The 22,676-nt window shown below is 39.1% G+C and overlaps 1 protein-coding gene across 2 annotated transcripts in view; it reads right to left on the bottom strand.

Moving 5' to 3' along the window:
- The window catches only part of LOC123970916 (arf-GAP with coiled-coil, ANK repeat and PH domain-containing protein 2-like), a 57,042-nt gene that overhangs the window by 10,268 nt on the left and 24,098 nt on the right, over positions 1-22,676 (bottom strand). The window contains exons 5-18 of one of the 2 annotated variants that reach the window (XM_046049307.1): positions 21,630-21,688; positions 20,417-20,600; positions 16,698-16,742; positions 16,526-16,621; positions 12,133-12,207; positions 10,579-10,590; positions 4,821-4,933; positions 4,189-4,240; positions 3,579-3,679; positions 3,305-3,410; positions 2,803-3,011; positions 1,767-1,836; positions 1,465-1,559; positions 718-920 (exon numbers count right to left, since the gene is read on the bottom strand). In XM_046049307.1, the coding sequence (XP_045905263.1) occupies positions 718-920; positions 1,465-1,559; positions 1,767-1,836; positions 2,803-3,011; positions 3,305-3,410; positions 3,579-3,679; positions 4,189-4,240; positions 4,821-4,933; positions 10,579-10,590; positions 12,133-12,207; positions 16,526-16,621; positions 16,698-16,742; positions 20,417-20,600; positions 21,630-21,688 (1,420 nt within the window). The remainder of the gene's footprint in view (positions 1-717; positions 921-1,464; positions 1,560-1,766; positions 1,837-2,802; positions 3,012-3,304; positions 3,411-3,578; positions 3,680-4,188; positions 4,241-4,820; positions 4,934-10,578; positions 10,591-12,132; positions 12,208-16,525; positions 16,622-16,697; positions 16,743-20,416; positions 20,601-21,629; positions 21,689-22,676) is intronic. The other variant, XM_046049308.1, reaches the window with a different exon arrangement.

Raw genomic sequence — 22,676 nt, 5'->3', positions numbered from 1 at the left:
ATGTGTGTGTCAGGTAACGTTTAATGACTTGCTCACGGACATTCAGCTTGTTGTGATGTTAGCTATTGCAGCAGCAAGTAGCGACAGTTTGCTAACCCACAACCTAGCTAACATTAGTTACATTACTTGCTGTGTCGTGGTTCACTCTATATCATGGTATTTGTCATGGTATAAGATTTCTCCAGAATTGCTTACCCCACCTTTATGATGTAAAGACACTATATCGGGATTTAAGATTTTAGTCATATCGCACAGCCCTACGAGGTAAACCAATGAAGTCACACTCTGAAATCCTATTGCATTTGTTTATTAACCAGGTATTTTCAGTTAGGGAAAATTAGAAATTCAGACAAAGAAATTAAATAAAAACACTGAGAAAACTTAAAATGCAAAGTTCATATAACACTGCTCCTCGTCTATGAAAGAGAAATACAATTAGCAGGCAAAAACTTCTATTAATTTTAATATCTCAGTTTTCAAAATGACTCATCCCAAACTACTAGTAATGTTGTAAACGTTACTGATAAATACTGTATTTAGTCCCGACAGCTTGTTGGACTTAATTCCATCCAGCTAAAATTCAATATACTTTTTAGTGGCAACCATTTGTGTGATTACCGGACCCCACCACCAGGATCATACCTTTAAATGGCTTTTGCTGTGAGTTTGGTTCTGTGGGTCATCTGTTATTCAAAGGTGACTCATTTTTCTACTGACCTGACTGTCCAGAGACATTTGAACCGGGTCTGAGTTTTGGGGTGGGTGGTGGCGCTCTTGGGGGCAGATGCTCAGAGCTGCTGCTCAGCCTCTTCTCCTGCTTGCTCAGAGCAACTACTTTGCTGCGAAGCTCCTCGTCTGATGGCCGGCGTACAAACCGGCGGTCCACGTATTTGGCTTTGATGTAGGCCTCCACCTCGTGTCTGTTTGGAACAAGCATACGGTTTTGTTTGTGAATAAGGTGAGAAATAAACTGGCCATCAGCCTACTGCTTTTTACAACACTTTTATCTACTCAAACCAAGCTCAATGTGATGCAGAGGCTGTACAACAACTGCATACTAGGTGTTTAATTGTCATAACGAGGCTTAGGTCAAATTTTCTTTATATAAAGTTTATATAAAGTTGGGGCAGGCAGTTCTAATCCAATACATGTATTTTTGTCAAATTCAACACAGCTAACCCACAACTTAGTTACATTACTTGCTGTGTCATTGTTTGCTCTATATCGTGGTATTTGTCATGGTATTAGATTTCGTCAGACCCACCTTTAGGAACGATAAAACCCCTATTCTAGTGAATTATTTTCTAAAAACAAAGTAAAAAGTAAAAAAAGTCTTTTCAGTTGTTTGTCAGATACTAAAAAAATTTACAATACCAGGATATTTATATGCAGCGAAAAAGAGTGTTTACTCATGAATCTTCATTCCTGCACAACTTACACAAATACTTTCTACCAGTTCTGTACCTTGGATCTCCTGGCTGTGGTTTTCTGGCTCCGAGCTCCTCTCGCCTAGCCTCATAGATCTGGTTAATCACTCCATTTCCCAGTTCACACATCAACTGCAAAAAGTGTTCAATAAAATGAGTAATTACAAACACACCTGGATAATCAACCAGCCAGTGGGATGTATAACTCAACTATAGCTACACCGTCTACAGTGATTTTCATGCACATAAGAAAACAGACTAAGAGAAAATAAATGTGTGTGCAACAAAAAGAAATTAAGTCTGAACTGCGTTTATGTACATCAGGTTTTCCTCGCTCACCTTTAGTAGTTCTGGCTCCCATGTATCCAAAGTCAAAGACCGAACCTTAGAGAAATGCACTCCCAGACTCCTGTAGATGAAAGAAGCATTAAAAAAAGCACAATGACATTACTTGAAGACCATTATACTACACATGAGTATAGTTTAAGTTTTAGCCACAAGGGTGAAATTGGGGTCTGCAGATTCACGGCAGTATTAATCACAAAAACCCAGTATGTAGAAGATATACGTCTCAGATAAACATGTGGTACACTGGCAGCTCTGCCTTTGTTATTATATCACTAGAGGAAAAGTGCCTGAGATAATTTAATTCCTTTAATTAAATTCCTTAAAATTCTGAACCCACTCCTGTTAGGAATCACAATTAAGAACGACTCGTTTTTTAGGTTGTAGCGGGGAAACTCTTGAACCTGAAACCCCGGGTGATTATTGCTTTATATGGATAGTATGGGAGCTGGCGTGGACACTTAGATTAAAATTTATGATTATAAAATATTTTAACCTTACAAGTAATTAAAGGTCGTCACAACATCCCAAGCAGGCTGGGTGTTTATAACAGTGAGTTTACATTTCATAAATCTCTGAAGACCAACATGTTGTGCAAAGCATTCACACCACGGTCCTGAAGGAAATTATTTTCTATGACTAAGCCACAACGCAATGACCACTTTTAATTCTTTCCAGTTTTCACTGAACCAAAATGAACTGCTTTCCTGCAAAGTGGTAGACAAATAAATAAAATGTGCTGATATTAGTTCCCTCGGTTTATTAGTTTCTCTCGGTTTCTGTGTTCTGGAATTTTCATAGCACTTAGATGTATTGTAACCTAACTGTAAGTTGGTTATTTAAGAGCTTCATGACTTTGGATCTTCCTTTGTGATTTTTCTTTTTAGCCTGATATTTTATTTATCCATCTTTTCCATGGTTCTTTGTTATTGTGGGTCTAGCTTTTGCTGTCATTCTTGTGTGTAGCTGTTCGAAAACATATTAAAAGACCTATGAGGATTTGCTTGCAACCAAAACCATATTACTTTACCTGTGGATACCAGAGCACTGTATGCAGAGGGTAATGCCCAGATTGATGCTGGCCCAGCGGGGGTCTGGCTGGCCACAGTCGCAGCAGCAGGTGTTGCCTGGGATTGCCAGGACCTTCTGCAGGGCACTCTCTCCTTTCAGTGATCTCTCCTTCGGCTCCCCACTAGAGTCCAGGCTCCCTGTCGATGTGGACGACCTCCTATCAAGCTTCTGACATGAGAGATGGGGGAAGGCACAGATGTCCAGAGGGATGGTAAATATTAATAAGATGGGATGGAATAGAATTAAATAAATTAAACGAAACTTTATCCCTGTGTAACTTAACAGTCTACACAAGCTAAAAATTAACTGGATGGTAACAAGAGTATAGGAAACTGGTGTTTTGTACATACAGTAAACACAGGTTAGTTAAAGTTCACTCATGATGTATTGACTTGTTTATCTATGTGTGAATGTGTGAATCCTTCAACTATCCACTCAGCGTCAGTGCGTTTGGATTTTACCTCGCCCTCTTCTCCCTTGTCGCGGAAGGCGGTGGCAATGCTGTTCTGGACAGCTTTGATCCAGGCCTGTCGCAGCTTCTCTGAGTCTGCTTGCATCATACAGCTCCTGTTGGGACACACAAGTATTACACAACTGCTGTCTGCCAAAAGTGTATGTGCGTGCGTGCATGTGGTAGGAGGTGGGTACACTGCTACTCCACCTTCACACCTTTAGTTACATATTCCAGTGCTCATTAGACTAATAGGCAGGGATATTTCAATGACTCAAACTTACTTGGTTGGTGACACCACTTCGAAACAGAAACGACGCTCTATATCCTCACAGTGTTTGACTGTACATAGTCTCAGGTCCTCTACCACCACTGTAGGGTTGTCCTGGGGGGACAGCACAGAAGCTTTGGTTAAACACAATACACACACACACATAAATATTTTCTCCCTTAATATTTAAAATAGATTCACCAACAAATAAAGCACGAAAAATATCAAAATCTAAATGTTTGCCAATATTTTAATCAGCTTACTATCTAAAAAGAGGTCAACATAGACTATATCACGGGTTGGTGTGGTTATTCCCTGCTGTTAGGGTGTTGGGAAAAAATATATATATAAGCGTGACATTCCTGCCCTGTGGAAATGGGTCATAACTTAATAAACTGGCCAATTCAACTAATAATCATCAATATTTGATCATTTCTCAGTGTTATACGATGCACGATTTGCATTTTTCTTGGTTGAACTAACGCCCCCCCTCCTACGTGTACATATGTACATTGTATGATAACTGTAAAAGTTCATACCATGGTATACTGTGAAGCTGTAATAACATTACAACCCTAATGTAGACTCAAACATTTAGCAACAGTGCAGAGTCGCTGGCATACCTTAAATTTCTTCTGGTAAACTAGCTGATTGTTCTGGATGGAGAACCAACGCCTGAAAGGAGATCCGGGAAAAACAAAGTCACACGCAGTTGCCAGAAATGCTCGTAAAATAACAAACAACAATAATTATAATTTGCAGAATTCAGTCAAAAAAGGCTTATTCATTAACAGTGCCATAATTCATTACATCTTTAAAAAACTGCATTATTTGCACTTTTCTTGAGTTTTGTTTATATTGAATTTGGAATAAAATGACGTGAGGAACAGCTATCCCAACCAAAGCATCATCTGTACATGTTTTCTAAAGGTTTTCTGGGTCCAGAGGTATAAATAAAACCTCAATTATATGGACCAAAAAAAAATAAAAAAAATAAAAAATAAAAGAAGTGACAGAGTCATAGGATTGTCAGGAATGGTAATTTCTGGTAATAATGTACAGCATTAACCCTTTTCCTGTTTCCTGTGTTGATATATTCAAATTTAAAGCACCTTTAATATCTCTTCTACATCTTGATGACAATGCTTGCCCTTCTAAATCCATAATCAGCCACTATCAGCCACGTTATTCCTTATCATAAAATTGAATTTTAAATATATTCATAAATATGGTAATTAAACAGTCTCTATTGCACCTATTCCACGTCTTGAAGGCATTGCTGGCCCTCTTAAAGAGATAACCCTCCATGGCGATACCGTTATCTGCATCAACATTGTATTCCAGCTTGGTGTCGTCATTCGAGAAGTCCTGAGCAAAAGAGTAAAGGAGAGAGAAAGATGGAAAGAATATCCAAGTGTTAAACAGGAAAAGTAAGCAAACATGTTGAAATACAAATTTCCCACATTATCAACATTTTAAAATGTTGATATTTTCTTTTGGTCCTAGGGATTTTTTCTGGGGTGAGCAGTGACTCAGCACTTTTCCAAAAGTCACAAATGAGGGCAATTAGTCTCACTTGTGTTGAGTGACCTTGCACAAAGCAGCACTGCACGGCTGCTTCTCACACTGAGCTGAATGAGGTTTCACACCAAGAACAAGGTAAGACAGGAACAACATGTATAGCTGATGCTTGAGAGAGCTATAATATATTCAAATACATCATAATGCCTGAGAAAGGAGGTTAAAAAATGCTGAGTGGCTAATTCGCAAAGAATGGGTTGCAAAAAATGATTTCACTCTAACTGTGTGGTCAATTTTGCACCAAATGTATGCACATTACCTAATTTAAATGTGCCAATAGCACCGGAGCACCAAGATGCTTCTTGCTTGGCAGCACAGTTAGGGGTGCATTTCAACCTTTCCGGGAGATTTGAGAATTACACGGTTCCTTTTTGTCTTATTTGTGCAGGTTTAGTTGATGCAATAGCCGCACAATCCTTTTGTGAATTCACCCCTGAGAATCCTAATAAAAAAATAACACTGGAAAATCTTCTAATGTTAGTTATACACCACTTTACTGAGACTTGTCTTCCACTAATAAAGTTGTCATTTTCAATAATTTAAAATCACATACTGCATAGTTTGCCAAGAACCACTATGTCCAGTAGTCCCATTTCTCAATACTTGCATACAACCATACAACCATAAACACTATCTATTGCTTCTTAACAAATTACAGTATAAAAACTGCACCAAACAATAATATTATAAGGTATTAAGCTAACTAGTTGGTGAGTTAGTTAATGTCCTAGTTAATGTAAAGTTGCAAAGTGAGATCTCCTGCATCCTTTCTCTCACTGACTCTGCTGCTGCTGTAACCCAACCTGGTGTGTTGTCATGGGACTGTCCCTGTGTGCCAGTCCAGCTTTAACTACCTGAGCTGCTGCCACACTTTCCTAACACCCTCCCAGCTTTCTCAGCTTAAAGTGACATTGAACACCATTATGCATGCGTGCGTGAGTCCTTGTGGAGTCAATTTACAATGAGTTCACCGTGTCCACAACCAATTACAACTTGAGGTCTATTACTGTAATGAGATGCGAGTCCTTCTAGAAACATCCAGTCTTTTTCTGACACAGACCTGTCTGATTCACCTTGTCCTCCATCCTGCTCTGATCATAATTGTACAACCCAAACAAATGGACATGAGATCAAACCTTGACAACAGTATTTACTGTATGCAGAGAAAGTTTGAATTGATGGAGTGAAACAGCCGCATTAAAGAACACGGCTGATGGTAATTTCTACTTTACATTCATATGTGTAGACCATAATCTTGTCGGTTGTTAGATATTAGTGTAGGACAAACTTTACAATGTTCAAAGTGTGTTTGTTTAAAATGCAGTTCAATCCACCATGGTTACCATAAAGCATACATTTAGGCTGTGACACTCATTGGTTTAAACTTTTTTTAAAAGCACAAACTGCTGGCATGTGGCATGACTACAGAATAAAGAAAAATATACGACGGACAAGTACCCTAGTAGGGTAAACTCCGTAAGTAAAATATGTCAACACTGATAATTCTGTGTGCTGAGTGGAAATTACCTCAGTTGTTCAGCAGGTGGTGACAATGACTACCATTTCCTGTTTACTTCCAGGAAAGCAACAGTGCTAAACATGTACATAAAGGATTCTACATATTCTTAATCTCAGTGGAGGAATCTATAAAAAGATTTATTTTATAAAAGAGTTTTGGCATTCTACCAATATTCTGACTGCATTCTGTCTTTGTTCAAGATATTCCTCTTTGCGATACGTTTTATTTCAAACCCTTCCTGGAGATTTTTCTCTTCAGACAAAGAGTATTTGATTGGAATTGAGGATGAAAGCCCTTAATAAAGTGTACTCATGCGATGCTTTATGAACTTTAAGTCTGGCAAGTGCTCGAGGACAAATCAGATCCAACAATAACAATCTAAAATCTACATGTTGCAGACTCCCACAAAGAAGAGTTCCACCTACAGTTGACACTCACACAGCAGGGTTCAGCAAATAAGTCTGGCATCGGGACAAATTTTTTTCAAGTCATTACATGACGGGCCAGAACATAAATCATTTATAATACGCCATTTGCTGTGTGCCTGTTTAGCTCAGTCAGTGCACAGGACTCCTGTTCGAAGGGTTGTATGTTCAATCCCTTATTGCTGCTAGTGTTATTTTTCTCCCTTTTAATTGATTATGAAGAGATTGTTTTACATGTTCACATTAAGCATATGAAGGAGTGCGCCTAATGACATCACTTCTCTCAGTCTCTATTTACTTCTTCTGCTTGGACGTTGGCACTCTTTGCTTGGATCTGTAAACTCAGCAAAAGTTAAACCCCTCTGCCCTATGATACCATGGTGTATCGAACAGATGCACGCACATACACACACATTTTCCAGCATGACATACAGTGGGACAAGTGAAGTTATTTTGGTTGCACAAAGGGAACAAAATGTGTCTGTATTAAGCTTCTGAACAGAAAGACAATGGAACGTACCATTCCAGGTATTAAACAAATCCCCTTTTCCTAGAGGTGGGACAAAATTAACCTCGGGAGTAGGGCCAGGCAATTCTCACAATTATAGTAATAACTACATTTTTTAAGTTAAATACATAATTCTGTACATCAGTAGTGGTATGGAGAGTGAATGAATAAATGAATGAGGAAACCACTGTTAATTCAGCTCAGGCCAGGGAAAACACCAAAACTGACTTTATTGATGCATCTGTGCATTTATTCACACAAGTACACACACGCTCAAATATCCATACAACCACAATCAATCCCTAATTAGGACCGAGGCCAAAGAATGAAGCACATATAGTGCAACACTTTTACTGTCATGTGAAAACCTTTCTAGTGCTCTTGTTTCTACAATGAGTTGAGACATTTCTGTGGCCGCTTGGGCATGGGAAACCATTTTTCATATCTGTTGCATACATTTAAAAAACGGGCAAACTATACGTTTGGCTGTTGTTCTTAGTTCCTGAAACATTTTAGAGATGAAAGGTTTTCGCCTGACCACAGAGATATGTTCAGTTATTATCTAACAAGCTAAAACATGACTGCAATGCAACAAACCACTCACTTACATCAAACCAGCAACTTGGCACCAACAATGAGGTATCGAGATAAACATGCGGCACAATCAAGACACATCAACCCAAATGGATGTGCAACACTCTAAAATGAGGGAACAGACCAAGGTGCAAACATCTACACAAACACTGCAATGCAGTCTTGTAGCGTGTGCAGGAGAGGGGATGAAAGACAGCGGCAGGTAAGGTTACAAAACGGAAGTCAGATGGAAATCAATGAGGGGACTCTACGTACAGAGGTCGACCTCCAAGCACAAAAGTTGCGGTAGTCAGAGTCGAGCTCAGTCACCTCCTAAAATGTCACACACAGCAAGAGAAAAGATAAAAGAAATATGTATTTCCATTCTCTTACACAGACTAATTTTAGATATTATGAATTTGTCAAAATAAAAAATGGTGACCAGACAAGAGAAAACACTCAAGCTAAAGCAGACAAACATAAACATAGACTATTAATATAAACAGCCATGGGCACACAGACACCGTCACGTGCGTGGACACACACATACTCTAACTTGGTCTCCCTTCTTTAGGTGCACTCACCAGATACCAAACGTAGTGAAAACGGCTGAAAATCTTCATTTTTCACAGATTTTATGGCGCGGGAGCCACCCTGTATGTGTCCCCGTAAGGCCGATGAATCTTCGCTATCTCAAAGTATCCCTGTGTAGCATCGCAATGACAGTCTGTGACTCTAAGCAGCGTGGCCTGTCTCTTCAACAAACTCTCACCTCCTCCTCCTCTCCAGTGGCTGTGTATGGCTATCAAAACTTCCGTCACTGCCTCGGCTGCTCCTCCTCCGCAGGCCTCATGCGCTAAGCGAAGGTCATCTGTGTGTATGTGAGTCTCTCTTTGTGTGTGAGACACTGGTGTGACTGTTGGGTTAGAATAATCAAGTGGACCGTGCAGAGGAGCTCGCACATCAAACATTTATACTGACTTCAGCATAACAGACGTGCACTCAGCTTTTCCCGTCACTATGTGTGCGTGTGTGTGTGTGTGTTTGTAAATAAAGTAGCCATTCCTTTAACCATGCTGAATGTCTGTTTGGGCCTTTAAAATGTGTGTGTAGTGTGTATGACTGTTAAGAGGCTTATTATGGGAGAAAAACCACCAGACCATTTGATTACCACAGCCATCTCAAAATCACATTTTTTGTTTCTTTATGAAATAAGACAGGAAAATCTTTAAGTCAGCAGCCTGTCTCTCACTCCTGTAGCACCACTGTGACACTGTCATGCCCTGTGGTCACAGTGCTGCAGTGGAATAATGCACACAGGAAGCATACTAAACATAACCTCAGGACCCTTTTCAACTCTCATGAGGATGGAAGGTTTCATCAATACAATGAAGGGGAATGGGAAATGATTATGTGCAAGCACAAGTGGACAGTATGCGTAGTGATAGAAGAGACATACAAACTACCAAATAGGGGGCAATAGGTAAAGGCATCACCAACACTACTACAAAGTCTGTTTTGTTAATGTTGGTGCAAATTATCAGTTTTTGCTAATTATATTTAAACTGGCATTGTGTGTTATATTGTAATGTGGTAAAGTAGCTTTATGGGTTAAAGAACCTGTCTTATAAGGTCACAGATACAGTCCCTGCCACAGCGAGTACAAGTCTTTATACAGATCTTTGAAAATGATGCTAAACCCTAACCTGGTCTGGGGAAGCCTGCATCAAGCCTGGGGAAGAGTGTGAGCCTAATTGCCAAACACCATTTGTGCACTTTGACTTGCAACACTGGGGAAATACTAATGTTAGGGATATTTTATTAAGCAATGCAGCATAGGTTAATAACCCAGAGTGAAGCGTTAACAAATCATCTTAACAGCAAATATTTCCCAAGGTAAATATGCCAGCACAATACATTTCTTTTCCAATGCACTTATGCGTAGAATGTCATACACATACTGAGTAGCATGCTTCACTTCATTCAACCTTTGACAGATAACTAAAAATAAATGTGACCATCCCTCTTGTCCTTGGTAAGGCAATACTAATACTTTAGTTTACATGTGTAAACAACTGAACTCAACTGAGCATAAAACAAGCAGCATGAAACAGAGTGGAAAGTCATGTGCAATGAGGCACAATGTGTCAAAAGAGTCTTAATATCATAAATGAATTGAGGGTGACTACATTAACTGCAAAAAGGCACTAGGACATGAATGACAACTGATATAATGAAATGGTATTATATCATGTGTGTTGCCAATTTAATGTCATGATGAAACAGCTCACTTGTCTCACTACAAATGAAGTGAACTGCATTTCCAAGCAGTTACAGCAAAGAATACAATATCCATCAAACCATGCAGACATGAATGACAGTGAGGAAAAAGAGTAACACAGCTTACCTGCAGAGCAGCCTGAAGTGAGTAGAAGAAGAAGAGATATGGGGAAAAGAGCAGCAGTATAAGAAAAGAAGAGACTGTTGGTTAGTGTCTGTGTATTAACAACCACATGAGAGAGAAAGCGCAGTGGGAGCGAGACAATATAAAAATAGCATCTAAATAAATTGAGAAAGGGGAGGTGGTGGATAGGTTTTCAAGGACAGGCAGAAGTTGGTGCATGTACTATCACCGAAAGAGCAAGAAGGAAAAGAGGGAGAGACAAGAAGCAAAAGAAAAACACAGAGGTAGAAGGCAAAACCCACACACAAACAAATTTCAAAGTGACATATGGAAAGAACAACAGAAAGGACTAAAAAAGAAAGACATCTCAAAAGACATACACCAGATGAGATGACTGAAATGAACACACAGCAGACAAATTAACAGAAGCCGAGCAGACAACAGCTGGGTGAAGAACTGGCAGATGTTGTCTGGAGTTAATGATGCTGTGTGATGTACAAGTAAAGCTAAGGGCAATTAATCACCATCACATATTGTAACATAACACCCCACATCACACTTCACACACGCGCCAAAGAGATCAGTGTACAAAATGAACAGAAGGCTAAGACAAAAATGTTTTTAGATAGTTTAATATACTTTATCTATTGCCCCTATAATATAAAAATAAAATGTTTAGGTGCAAAAACTGCTCTGATAGATGGAAGTTCTTTACATTTTATTCCTTGTCAAAACTTCTTGTGCATCCTTCTAGCAAGCAATATATCAAAAAGTATGACTCATTAACCAGATATGGTAGAGTGATGAAACCCAACCTTGTTTGTTTGGAAATGGGTTTCCATCAGCCGTCAATAATGTATGTGTGTGTGGCTGAGATCATCCTGCGGGATCACCTTACACCTGAGGGCGTAGCATTACCTCCATTCACTCCAATGACACATGTGCAGTAAATGGCTGAAATCAACAGCTTTAGTATGAATACTCCATTGGGCAAATTATTTTATAAGTTCACATAATTTCTTTCAATTGCAAATCACTGATTTGTCCTTAGAATTTTAATTAACCAAACAATAAAAGACTTGAATGCATTCATCCTGAGTGCTTTACAGTACCACAAGCTTGTAATATTTTAGCATGGTGGCCCCAACTCAGAGAGTTCAGGGCAGGTGAGCGGTGATGGCACTTAGGGATGTTTTGATTTGGGGATAAAAGCACCAGGTCATGGGGTAAGTCCTACAAGATCCCAGCAGAGTGCCATGGGTTTACTTTTAATGGGAGGCCTGAGTGTAATAAGAAAGGCTTTGTGACCAGGCAAAAGGATCTAACAGCCACAAACACGCAAGAGCACACACTGAGTGAGTGTATGTTTACGTTTCTGTGTTCATCAGGTTGCTAGGCAGAGGAAAGCAGGATAAAGTTCTGATGATTTTCATTCACAATTGCACACTTAAGTATGTTGCATGGTGCTCAAAGTGTGAATGATATTTTAGTTTGCATGCGCTTTGTGCATTTGTGTTTAAATTTAAGTGAAGATGGGACCATATTGTGAGAGTGTACCTTTTGCTGGATGGTGGAGTGTTTCTGCTCCATGTCTCTCTTCTCTTTGGCAGCGTCCACCACCAGCTGGTCCAACTGCAAGAGACAGAACACAGATTAGTCAAGCTTACCAAACCACCTGGTCACATGTATTTAAATCAAAACACAAGACACATTTCTTGAGTTTTTCTTTTAAAGACATTGGGTAAATACAACAGGACTTAACCCCAAATTACACATTTAACACACTTAAAATCATTCATACTTACTTTATGATTTATCTCACAAAATGATTACAGAAAACAACGTATATAAAGGTAGGTGGTCTGAGTCATACAATCTAATGCTTGGCCATTTAAAGGTAAGACTTTGTGGACAGCACTTGAAAGTATGTAAGTGTGTGTGCACCAATACAGCTTTATTTCCCTTTCCAATCTTGAGAGCATAAGGATTCCAACAAAAACAACTTCTCCACAAGTCAGGCCTTCTCCCCCAAACAAAATGAACTGTGCTACTGATGCTTCATGTGTGAAATTGGATGGTGACTGACTGATTCTCCTCATCCCCACGAGTAGCCATAGCGTGTAGAGTAAAAAACAAAGAATCTTTTCAGCAAAGAAGATGCTGAATGAAGTGCTGGAGGTCATAGGGGGATGCCAAAAATGTGCCAGTTTGCCTTACAGCACTGAAATTTCTACTCTGTGCCTCTAGATAGTCTGTTGCTGCAATTTGACCTAAATCAGTATGTCTCAAACCTCAAACATAAAAGGATCAGTATAATAGGTGATAATAGGTCAAGGATTGGGGAAGGGAATGCAGAATATATATGAATAAGGGGTGAGTAGGGTTTAAAGCTTCAGTCAGCAAAATGCATAAGAAGACAGTGTTACTGTAAGTGCCTCAAATCACACATGATTAACCTATTTCTTTTCTTTACACTTGTTTTGTAAATACGGACAATTAGCTTGATATCAGGCTTGTCAGGAAACTCGTAATAGTTGTCATGGAGCCAACCATTTCCTCTTAATTACACAATTTAAAGCTAATATGTAAGTTGTCATGATTGAAAAAACAACAAATTTGGATGTGTTCAACATCATCAGTCTCAAGGTCTGTGACCTTGTTAATGCATTATATGCCTTGCATTCTTCAATATTAGGATACAGCTTTTGTTTGGCCATCCATTTGACGTGGGTTAAGTTCTGGCAATCATGGACAGGGAATTTTTAAAACCAACAAAAAGGAAAGAAAAGGAAAATAAGTACAGAGAAATGTGACAGGCATGTGAAACATGAGTGTTATGTTTACTACAGATTAGCTGTGTTCATCATGCTTTTAATGTCTGCGGCTTTACAGGCACCAGTTTCTGTACCACAGCTTCAAGCTAGATGGTAATTCATACTAATGGGTTACAGAGAAGCCAGTGTACCACATGAGATAAAACTGGGCTGAACCAGCATTTTACTTCCTTTCTGATGGTGCAAAGTTTTGTATTGTAGTTTTAAAAAGCTAAAGTGTTCAGCAAAATAACATTCTAATTATTTTATGCTTAATTGACTTTCCTTCACAAAATATACTACTTTTGAGGAAAATGTGAAAATGCTGCTACACAATAATTTTAGAGAAGACATCATTTGAGGGTGTTTTGTTTAGAGGAAATGGGTGGACGGCAGAGCGGCAGGCTGATAACATCAGATGGGAAATGTTTTTCCCTCTCTCACCATAACAACTAGATCAGTCCAGTCCATGCTGTCTATTGGCTACTGTCTGTATCTGTGAATGGGCAGATGTATGTGTTTCTATGTGTAGCTCTCCGCAGTGAGACAGTGATTCACCTTAACTTTAACAGCATATCTATCTCGCTACCCTATCCCACACTGACGATGTCAGCAGAGACAATCACTTCAAATGTTTTATTCTGCCTCTGTTTGCCGACTAGAGACCACAGCACCACACCAAAGCATTTTGGTCAGTCTGCCTTCTGCTCAGATCTGTCTTGACATGCAACTACGAAGACAAGCAGCATGATTCATGGAAAAGATACAAAACATCCTTTTGAATGAATATATCCACTCTACATGCGTTAACCCTGAGGCTTTGTGTCATGGAACGATGCCATCAGCAAAATAGTGTATATTTAGAAGCTGTCTAGCGGTTTCCAAAGGAGAGGGTGGAAAAAGTAGCATATTTAACAGGAATCATAAGGCCATTCATTCAGATGATAACTACTGTGCTTTAGTCTATTTACCAGCTCACCAAATTCCTCTCACCAGTTTAATTACAGAATAGATAAAAACCAAAACGTTCTATTACTAATTTTCCCACTCTTGATCACTTTCTCATTTGTAACAGGCATCAAGTCATATAATCAGACCTGTTGACAGCTCCTCCACATCTCCCTGCACAGCCTCTCCACCTTCTTCAGCTTCATGATGGAGAGTAGAAAATAAATAATCCACAATCCTCTTGTCACAGCTCCCAACTGCTCGGCCTCTGATCTTCCTCTCCTTTCACTTTTGCGATGTTCCAAATTCAGTGCGATAGGCTTACCATCCACACAACGCAGTTATACTTGTCTATGTCCTTCCTCTGGTTCCCCCCCCTCTCCACACACACAATCCTTGCAGTCTTTTGAGTGTTTAGGGCTTATAGTCCATGCCTTTCCATTCTACTTCAATCACTTTTTACTTTGAGAAGATTACATTCTGCCTCTTATCCTTTCACAGCATCTGGTTTTCAAAGTGGGTCTTGTCTTCCCCCTTTTCTTTTCCCAGTACTCTTTGGTCCTTTCTGTCAATTTCTTGATAGTGCCAAGATCAGATGGTTCCAGCTTCAGAGCATGAGGGTTAGAAACCACAGTCTCCTCTCCAATCCAACTTACAAGACCACTGTCCCGACTTTTCAGATCTGGCTTTCTTTTTTCTGTCATTTAAATAAAAAAAACTCTGTTTGGTTTCTTTTTGTCATTTTTCTGTTGCTTCACACATTAGTAAAACATGTTTACTAGCTACACTTATCTCTTTAGAAGTGCCCTGTACTCCAAACTTCCCAATCTGTGGCTGGACTCCTGTCCTCCTTTGTCTTGCTCCCAATTTTGATGCAATATTGTCCTCTCATTCGGCTCTTCTGCTGCTCCAGCCTCACAGTTTATACTCCACAACTTTCAGCATCAATCTTGGGTGTCTTTGCTGTTTTTGCTCAGCTGACTTTCAACCATATGAGTCTGACTGTGGGAAAAGCTTTTTCCAGCCCTCTGGCTGCTTTCTTCCTCATTCCTGCTCACTGTAACAGCAACGCCACTGTGATAATCATCTTAAAGTCACATTCGGGCCAACCTCTAGCTCAGAGGGAAGGCTCTGTTTATCAGAGGATGCACACAAAAACACACAGAGCTGAATGGGGCGAAAAGACTGCAGTGGAAACACAAAGAGGAGAGAGAGGTCGTCTTGAGGCGAAGGCAGAAGCTCAAAGTTTAATGCTCTGTAATGACGCCAGTGTAAATTTAGGACCACTTACGTACAAACTAAGATGTTACAATTCAGAGCCATCACCTGAAACACACGCTGTTTAGATAATAAAACAATACTGTCCTTGTCTACATAATAAAAAGTGTTTACCCATGATAGCGCACTGGTATGTAAACATAACTAAAAAAGTATTCCGCTACTCTGCTCAAAATACATTCATGTTTGTTTATGTTGCAAGAGTTTATACTTTATGTTCTAATAGTATTGCAAGTGTGGCAGAGGACTGGCTTGGTGTTTATTTTTATTCAAAGTATTAAAGTTAAATAAAAATGATACATAAATTTTGATCCATCAAAATGATTATCAAAAAATTCATATCAAGAGTTCAATACCTTCTGACAGCAAATACAATATGAATTAGAAAAACGATGATTAAACATTTCTCTCTGAATAATTCAAACATGTAATAAAACCTATGAACCTATGAACATACTTCTGGGTAATGTAATAAAATGACATTCTTCCATCATAAGTAACAATGTTGACTAGTAAGTAATACTGAACAAGAAAAAATGGATTTAAATCACATTATAGTTGATATTAACAATGACATAGCCCTTATGAAGTAATAATGACTGTCAAGTTTTACATGACATGTTTAATTACATAGAGTTGTGGTATCTTATCACAGTGAAAGAGAGAGTGACACTCTAACGGCATTCACCAACGAAGAAAAATACACTCTACTAAGTGGAACATGGAAACCTCACTGCCAACTAGCGTTTTGGCAGTGTAACTGCAGACCAGTGCACAAGTATAAATACTCATGCAGAAGTATAAATTGGCCTGCTGAAGCTTAAGTGACTGTTAAGTGTGAAGCACACAGGCTGCATGTGTGAGTGTGTGTGTCTGTGTGTGTCCACATGTGTGTATACTATAGCATGTACCTGTCCTCCAAGCAGTTTCATTAGAGGTTGTAGTTCACTGAAGAGGTCATATCCTTGGTGGAAGAATGTCAGGTGGGCGTACATGAAGGACAACATCTGTGGAGGAGACAGTGAATATTCAGAGGGCCAATCAGGCAGCTGCATAGATTATTTGAAGTGTAAGTACACTTACTGATTTCAGGATTTCGGATCTTCTCTTGGACTGTAGCACATTGATCTGTAATGAACAAAAACAAATCAATGAGAAGTAGGAAAGTTTTTTTTAATCATTGTTTTAAAGAATACTGAAATATGAAAATCAATAAGGAAAACTCAACACATACAAGCAGCAATCAACAAACTACAAAACAAAATCTACAGTGACAGTATGTGAGAGAAAATTGCACAGACAGAAAGAAAGTGGCAGCAGGGTAGAAAAAGACAGAAAGAACATAAGACAGAAGGGGGAAATGGGATAAGATGTTGGAGATGAAACAAAAAAAGAACGTCTTAAGAAAAAGGCAAATGAAAGAAAGAAGACAAGCGTGAAATTAGTCTAACTGAAGTAGAAAAATCACCCTAAGCATTACTGGACGGTAGTTCCTAGTACCGGCACCAGGAGGAGCTCCACGTCTCATATTTAACCTGAGGATGCTGCTGTAGCCTGTCTCCCCTATCATCTACATTGTCCTGCTGCATTCATTGTAACCTCCTGTCTCACTCTCTCCTCTGCTTGTGTGTGTGCATCTTCGGCTCATTAACACTGTCATCTGGCCTGAGAGGTTATCTTAGTGTTTCAGCGTAGAGAGGCAGGTTGTACAGTAAATCCAGACGGTGATGCTAGCTGGCTTCACGGTGACTGACGGGAATGAGTGACTGCCCCTGTGACTGTATTAATTTTAACACTCTGCCTCATGCTTATGGATTAACCTGGATCCAGTGGTTTTGCTTTTTGTGTGGTCATGAAAGCACAGACACCACATTTCAATGCACTGAAGAATAAAAGTTCAAATCATTGTTGCGGCCAGCAATCTTTTTCCAAGGCCTCTTTTCCTTGGCAATACTAACCCACACTAGCGTTTATACACAGATGTAACTCCCACCCAGGAAAGGAAGCTTATTTTTCCATCTCCTAACCACAGCGGCTGGTGCCTCACAACTTTCACAAGCCCCCCCACCCTTCTCCCGATCACAGGCAATTATTAGTTTTGAAAGGAGTAGCACCTCTAAACGATGGTTGTTTAACTGGCAAAGTACAAACACAACCACCACAAGCACAATGTGTGAGCATTTGGTAGGTAATTGGTTGGTAGGCTGTGGTAATTCCACACTTTTAGGACGGTTTAGGACAGAAAGTTTAAGCAAGATTTAGGCTTAAATTAGTCACTATACCAGACGTGGTAAACGTGGTATATTTGTTATGTTTTGCAGACATACAGCTCCCATTTATATCTACTAAGTGTTAACTCTGCTTCTGCTTTTCTGTTGTATGTGTGTATTTAAATTTTAGGCATTGGTTTGTATGTCAGTGGTGATAACATATCGGTCAGGATGAAGTCAGACAGCTGTGTTATCTGTTTTACTAGATAATCATCTTACTAGATTTGCATGTTGTTTTTTCTAGGCTGGACCAACAGTCAATAAAGCAAACCCGAAGTTTAAAGTTCACTATGTTATGATCCAGCTCTACGTGGCACAGCACGGTAAAAGAGACATGCTCCATTCTTTAAATGTCATGAATGCAAGTCTGGCTTACAACCTCTCTCATATATTTCTCTCTCCCTCTATCATCTTGCATGTCACTGAAAACTGTGCACAGTATAATTAAGTAAAAATGCCACAAAAACAATCTAAAAAGAACCAAAAAATAAAGTTGAAATCTGTCTCAAATGTTTCCTGCAAGCACAGCTGCAAAAGTTAGCAGCACTTTGAAAGAGCTGACAGCAATACCCAAACGTAAAACTTTAAAGGAGATCCATTTAAATCAGCTGTGCAAGCTGCTGAGCTTATAGATTTCCTATAAGCAGACTAACAGGCAAGATAAAAACTCAACTAATTTCTCACAGTCAGGCTTCATTTTATAACAGAATGATTATGCAGCAGGCCACTAGAGCAGACTGCCAAACCTATTTTAAAACCTGCTTCTGGGTTTTCTTCACAAAATCTAATTTTGGAGCAATCTGTGCCCATTCAACACTGTCAGTTCTTTTGGAGTGAGATTCAATAACAGGGCGGGCAGCTGCCTTATCAGAAAACATGAAGCATTCATCAGTGTTACTGTGGCCAAGAGAAAACACCAAGGGCTCAGCTGACTTATTCAATGATACATGAGCAGCTTTTAAAATGAAAGGTCAAAGTACAAGACATCTGACAGATTGACACGTTTAAGTACGAAAAAGAACATGTTTGCACAAAAGGAGATACACGGTGCTTGATCTCCTACTGAACAGATGATTCAACTTCTGAAAGGCAACAGAGTTTCATTTCATTAATGAAATTGTAAACTGACTCATTTTGATACTAGGACTTTTTCTTCAAATGCTGGATATAATGGTGTCACATTCTTCAAGTACTGTTCAAACAGAGAGGCAGATTTTAACAATAAATAAAAAAAATAAAAATCCATAGTTTTCTTGTGTGCTTTCTCCTCCTGCTGCTTTCTTCCTCTTCTGTTTGTTCTCAAATGATCTTACCTAAAAATATGAATAATTTCTCCATTGCAGTGCTTCATCGGACATGATGGCTCATTGGTCACTGGAACATTGCGCAATAATTTTGTTATTAACCATAACTTGTAAAATGAACGCAGGAAAAAACACAGATGCCTGACATCAGCCAAATATGAAAATGATAATGAACTGGTAATTAGATTTAATTATAAACATAAGAGGACAGAAGCATTGTATCTGATTGTGTATTTTAATATGCTGTGTGCACCAGGTGAGGGGGAAAAAAACCCTTTACTAGAACAATCAACAATCTAACAGTTTATTAATACATCTATGCAAGTGCATATAGATGTGGTGTGCCACCATGTACTATCACGTCAAATCAAAATCTACTACTGGCTTCTTTATGTTTCGCTTTTACTCCTCTGTGATTTTAAGTTTTCCCATCTTTTTCATTAAGAATTTATTTGTATATGGGATAGTATTAGATAGTTACATTGGTTACAATATTATGTTATCTTATTTTATTGTATAGCACCTTGGTTTGTTTTTAATGTGCTTTATAAATAAACCTGATCTGATTCTTATTATCTTCTTCTTCTGCTAGTCCTGTTGCCAACGCTACAACTAATTCGACCGCTGCTCCCTGTGTCCTGTTGATGCATCTGCTACTCTTTTTCAGTCAAATCCACTCTGATGTGGTAAACTGAAACATGACAGGTGGATATGCTTGGGTGTTTTACTTTGGATGTAACAGAATCAAACACAGCTGCTGTTCATTCTTCTCTGTGCCACATCAGCATTTTCAACCTGACTCACCATATTAAGTTCCATTTCCAAATCGGCTAGGGTGCACAGAGAAATATCGTACATGACAGTGTGTATCTGAGCTCTTTTTTTGGCTTCTCTGTTAAAAGTTGCATGTCAGCAGTCTATTGCCATATATAGTCCTGTTGGAAACTGTCAATTTAGGGAACTAATGTATTGTTAAATGCGCTGCAAAATGTGGACTAAAACGAGACTCAGCTTTAAAGGAGTCTAACGATTACAGCATCTAATGTATATGTAATAAGGACACAGCTTTTCTATCATATCTTTTAAGCGCAAGAATGAAGAAAAAAAAAACAACAAAAAACCACACACACTGTCATGGAACCGTTACTTCAAATTTGTAAGTAGTCCAATGATTCTGTGCAACACATTAAGGGTCCTACAATTTACATCCCTAAGTGAGTTGTTGTACCTGTAAGACGTAGTCGAGGACGATGTGTCGGAAGCACTTGCGCGTGGCTGTTAGGATGTTTGTGGCCTCCTCCACCTCATGCTGCTTGTTGCGGGGAGCCTGGGCGTTCTTGATGAGTGCCGCCTCCTTTTCTTCACTCACTTTGTCAAATTGCTTCTTCGCTTCTTTGAACTTACGGATGTCACTGACAAAGGAAGGGAGGGAAGAGAAGTTTACTAAGACAAAACACATTAAATTATTGTACAAGCATTAATTAGTATGTGGGAGTGTAAATGGGGAAATCAAGTTTAGGAAAAGTTTACTAATTTATTCATTAGGATCTGAGAATAAAGGCTTTACAAATGACCCTTTTCAGTCTTTTGCTATTGATCACCAATGTAAGCACTAAAAATGTGTCTTGTTATACTAGCTGGTCGAAAAAATACCCTTAGATGGTGCCACCAATAAAGCAGTAGAATTATCCCACAATTCAGTGCTAAAGCTTCCAAACTCCATGACCAAGGTCAAATATGACATGTCCCTTTATTGTCAACAATCATGTGGAAGGAAGCAAAGTTATCGCTGGATATGAAGCAACACAACCATGGTCAGTCAACAGGAACACACAAAGGTTAAAGTTGATTTAATAAATCTTGGTCAGCTGGAAATCCAACTATTTGATCCAGGCACTTGTTCTACGGTGTATTTTGCCTACAGTAAGTGAGGTTAATATTTGAGTGCTACAAGGTAGTGAGTAAATATGATGGAACATGTGAGAAGTATGGGGGTTGCCAATGTGGGTGTTTAGCCCTGGTATGCCAGGGGCAAAAGCTGCTAATCCTTATAATGAATAAACCAGAAGGCCCCACTGTTTCCTGCACTTACACAAGCCGTCTGGAATTCAGTGCTGTATTAGGAGGCTTTAAAAAGGGAGATATGAGGGCTTGATTCAATTAGAAAATATTATATATACACACATCAATATAATTGAGTGTCCTCTTTCAAGTGTGGGCTTTGTTTACAAAATCCAAGACACTTTTCTTTCAACACAAAGTACAAGTTTATTAAGTTCCCCTCAGAGATGTGTGTTCCTCATTTTAAGTTGATCAAAATGTACATGTGCTGTGGCTTGTTCTCACAGAGACACAAAAAGCAAATTTAGGCCATTCTTTAGAAGCTAAGATTGCTCAGAGATATGACCATTTTTATCCGTCTTGGTTCAATTAATACTCACTCTTTGACAAATGTTTGAAGCTGGGTCTTGATAGATCTCTGGGCCTGATCAAATAATATCTGTGAAGAAAGAAAGAAAGACTAAATTCTCATTTCTGTTTGGAAAAACATCTTATCTCTAGTTAACAATTCAAGCATTAAACATCTCTAAGTCACTTCTCTACGGGAACAGCAAAAAGAGTTTTCACTTTCTAGGCCACGGGATGTTTTGCAAGTCAGCATTCAGCACCTCTGTTTAGGAGGATTTTTGTTAACATCACAGGGTGCAATTAAGCAGCTAAATTTACACAAACAAGCTCACTTTGTAAACTCCCCTCATAAAGACAAACACGAGAAGTGACGTGATTTGCTTATTCTTGGTAGTGACTCATACCCTTATTAACCTGCTTGCTTCCTTAAAATGAGCTACCAAGGAAAAGGCCAGACAAACACATTCTCTAAACCGGGCTTCAGTGTGATTTCATGGCCAGATCAGACAATCTAAGCAGTGTGGCTGTGAAAGGCTACCAGTGACGAACAGATTGAGCACTGTGTTTGAGTGGATCATGTGCTCAGAGATCGCTGAGTGGCAAAAACCTATCTGACAGTCAGCTGACGTGACCACAGTCGGTGATGTTGAGTCACAGTCGCAGGGCTGCACTGTGGTTCCTGGAGGCTTTTTAGGGGTGTAGTCAAGGAACCTATTAAGAGGACTCCACTGCTGAATGATGGTAGACACCCACCCTGCAGCTTTTTGGGATAATATTTTAGAACACATTTACAGGATCTCTCTTAATCTGTGAGTGTAAAGGCTACAGAACCCAGTTCAACCAAACGTGAACAAAACTAGCCAAAACCTCATACTGAAATGAAACGCATGTTATGATTGTAAACAGAAACGAGATTCAGTCCTCATTTAAAAGTACTGATTTTTCACTTCATCCCAAAGAAAAGGTTTAATGCTACCTTCAGCTGTAATATCACCATAGATAATTACAATACTACAATTTAATGGGTTTTTTTTGTAATTCATCAATGAATTGTTCGTTCTATAAATTGTCAGAAACTT

The sequence above is a fragment of the Micropterus dolomieu genome, linkage group LG05 (genome assembly GCF_021292245.1).
Source record: "Micropterus dolomieu isolate WLL.071019.BEF.003 ecotype Adirondacks linkage group LG05, ASM2129224v1, whole genome shotgun sequence".
NCBI classification, from domain to species: Eukaryota; Metazoa; Chordata; class Actinopteri; order Centrarchiformes; family Centrarchidae; genus Micropterus; species Micropterus dolomieu.
The sequence above is the reverse complement of the archived record's forward strand: the minus strand, read 5'-3'. Positions and strand labels throughout refer to the sequence as shown.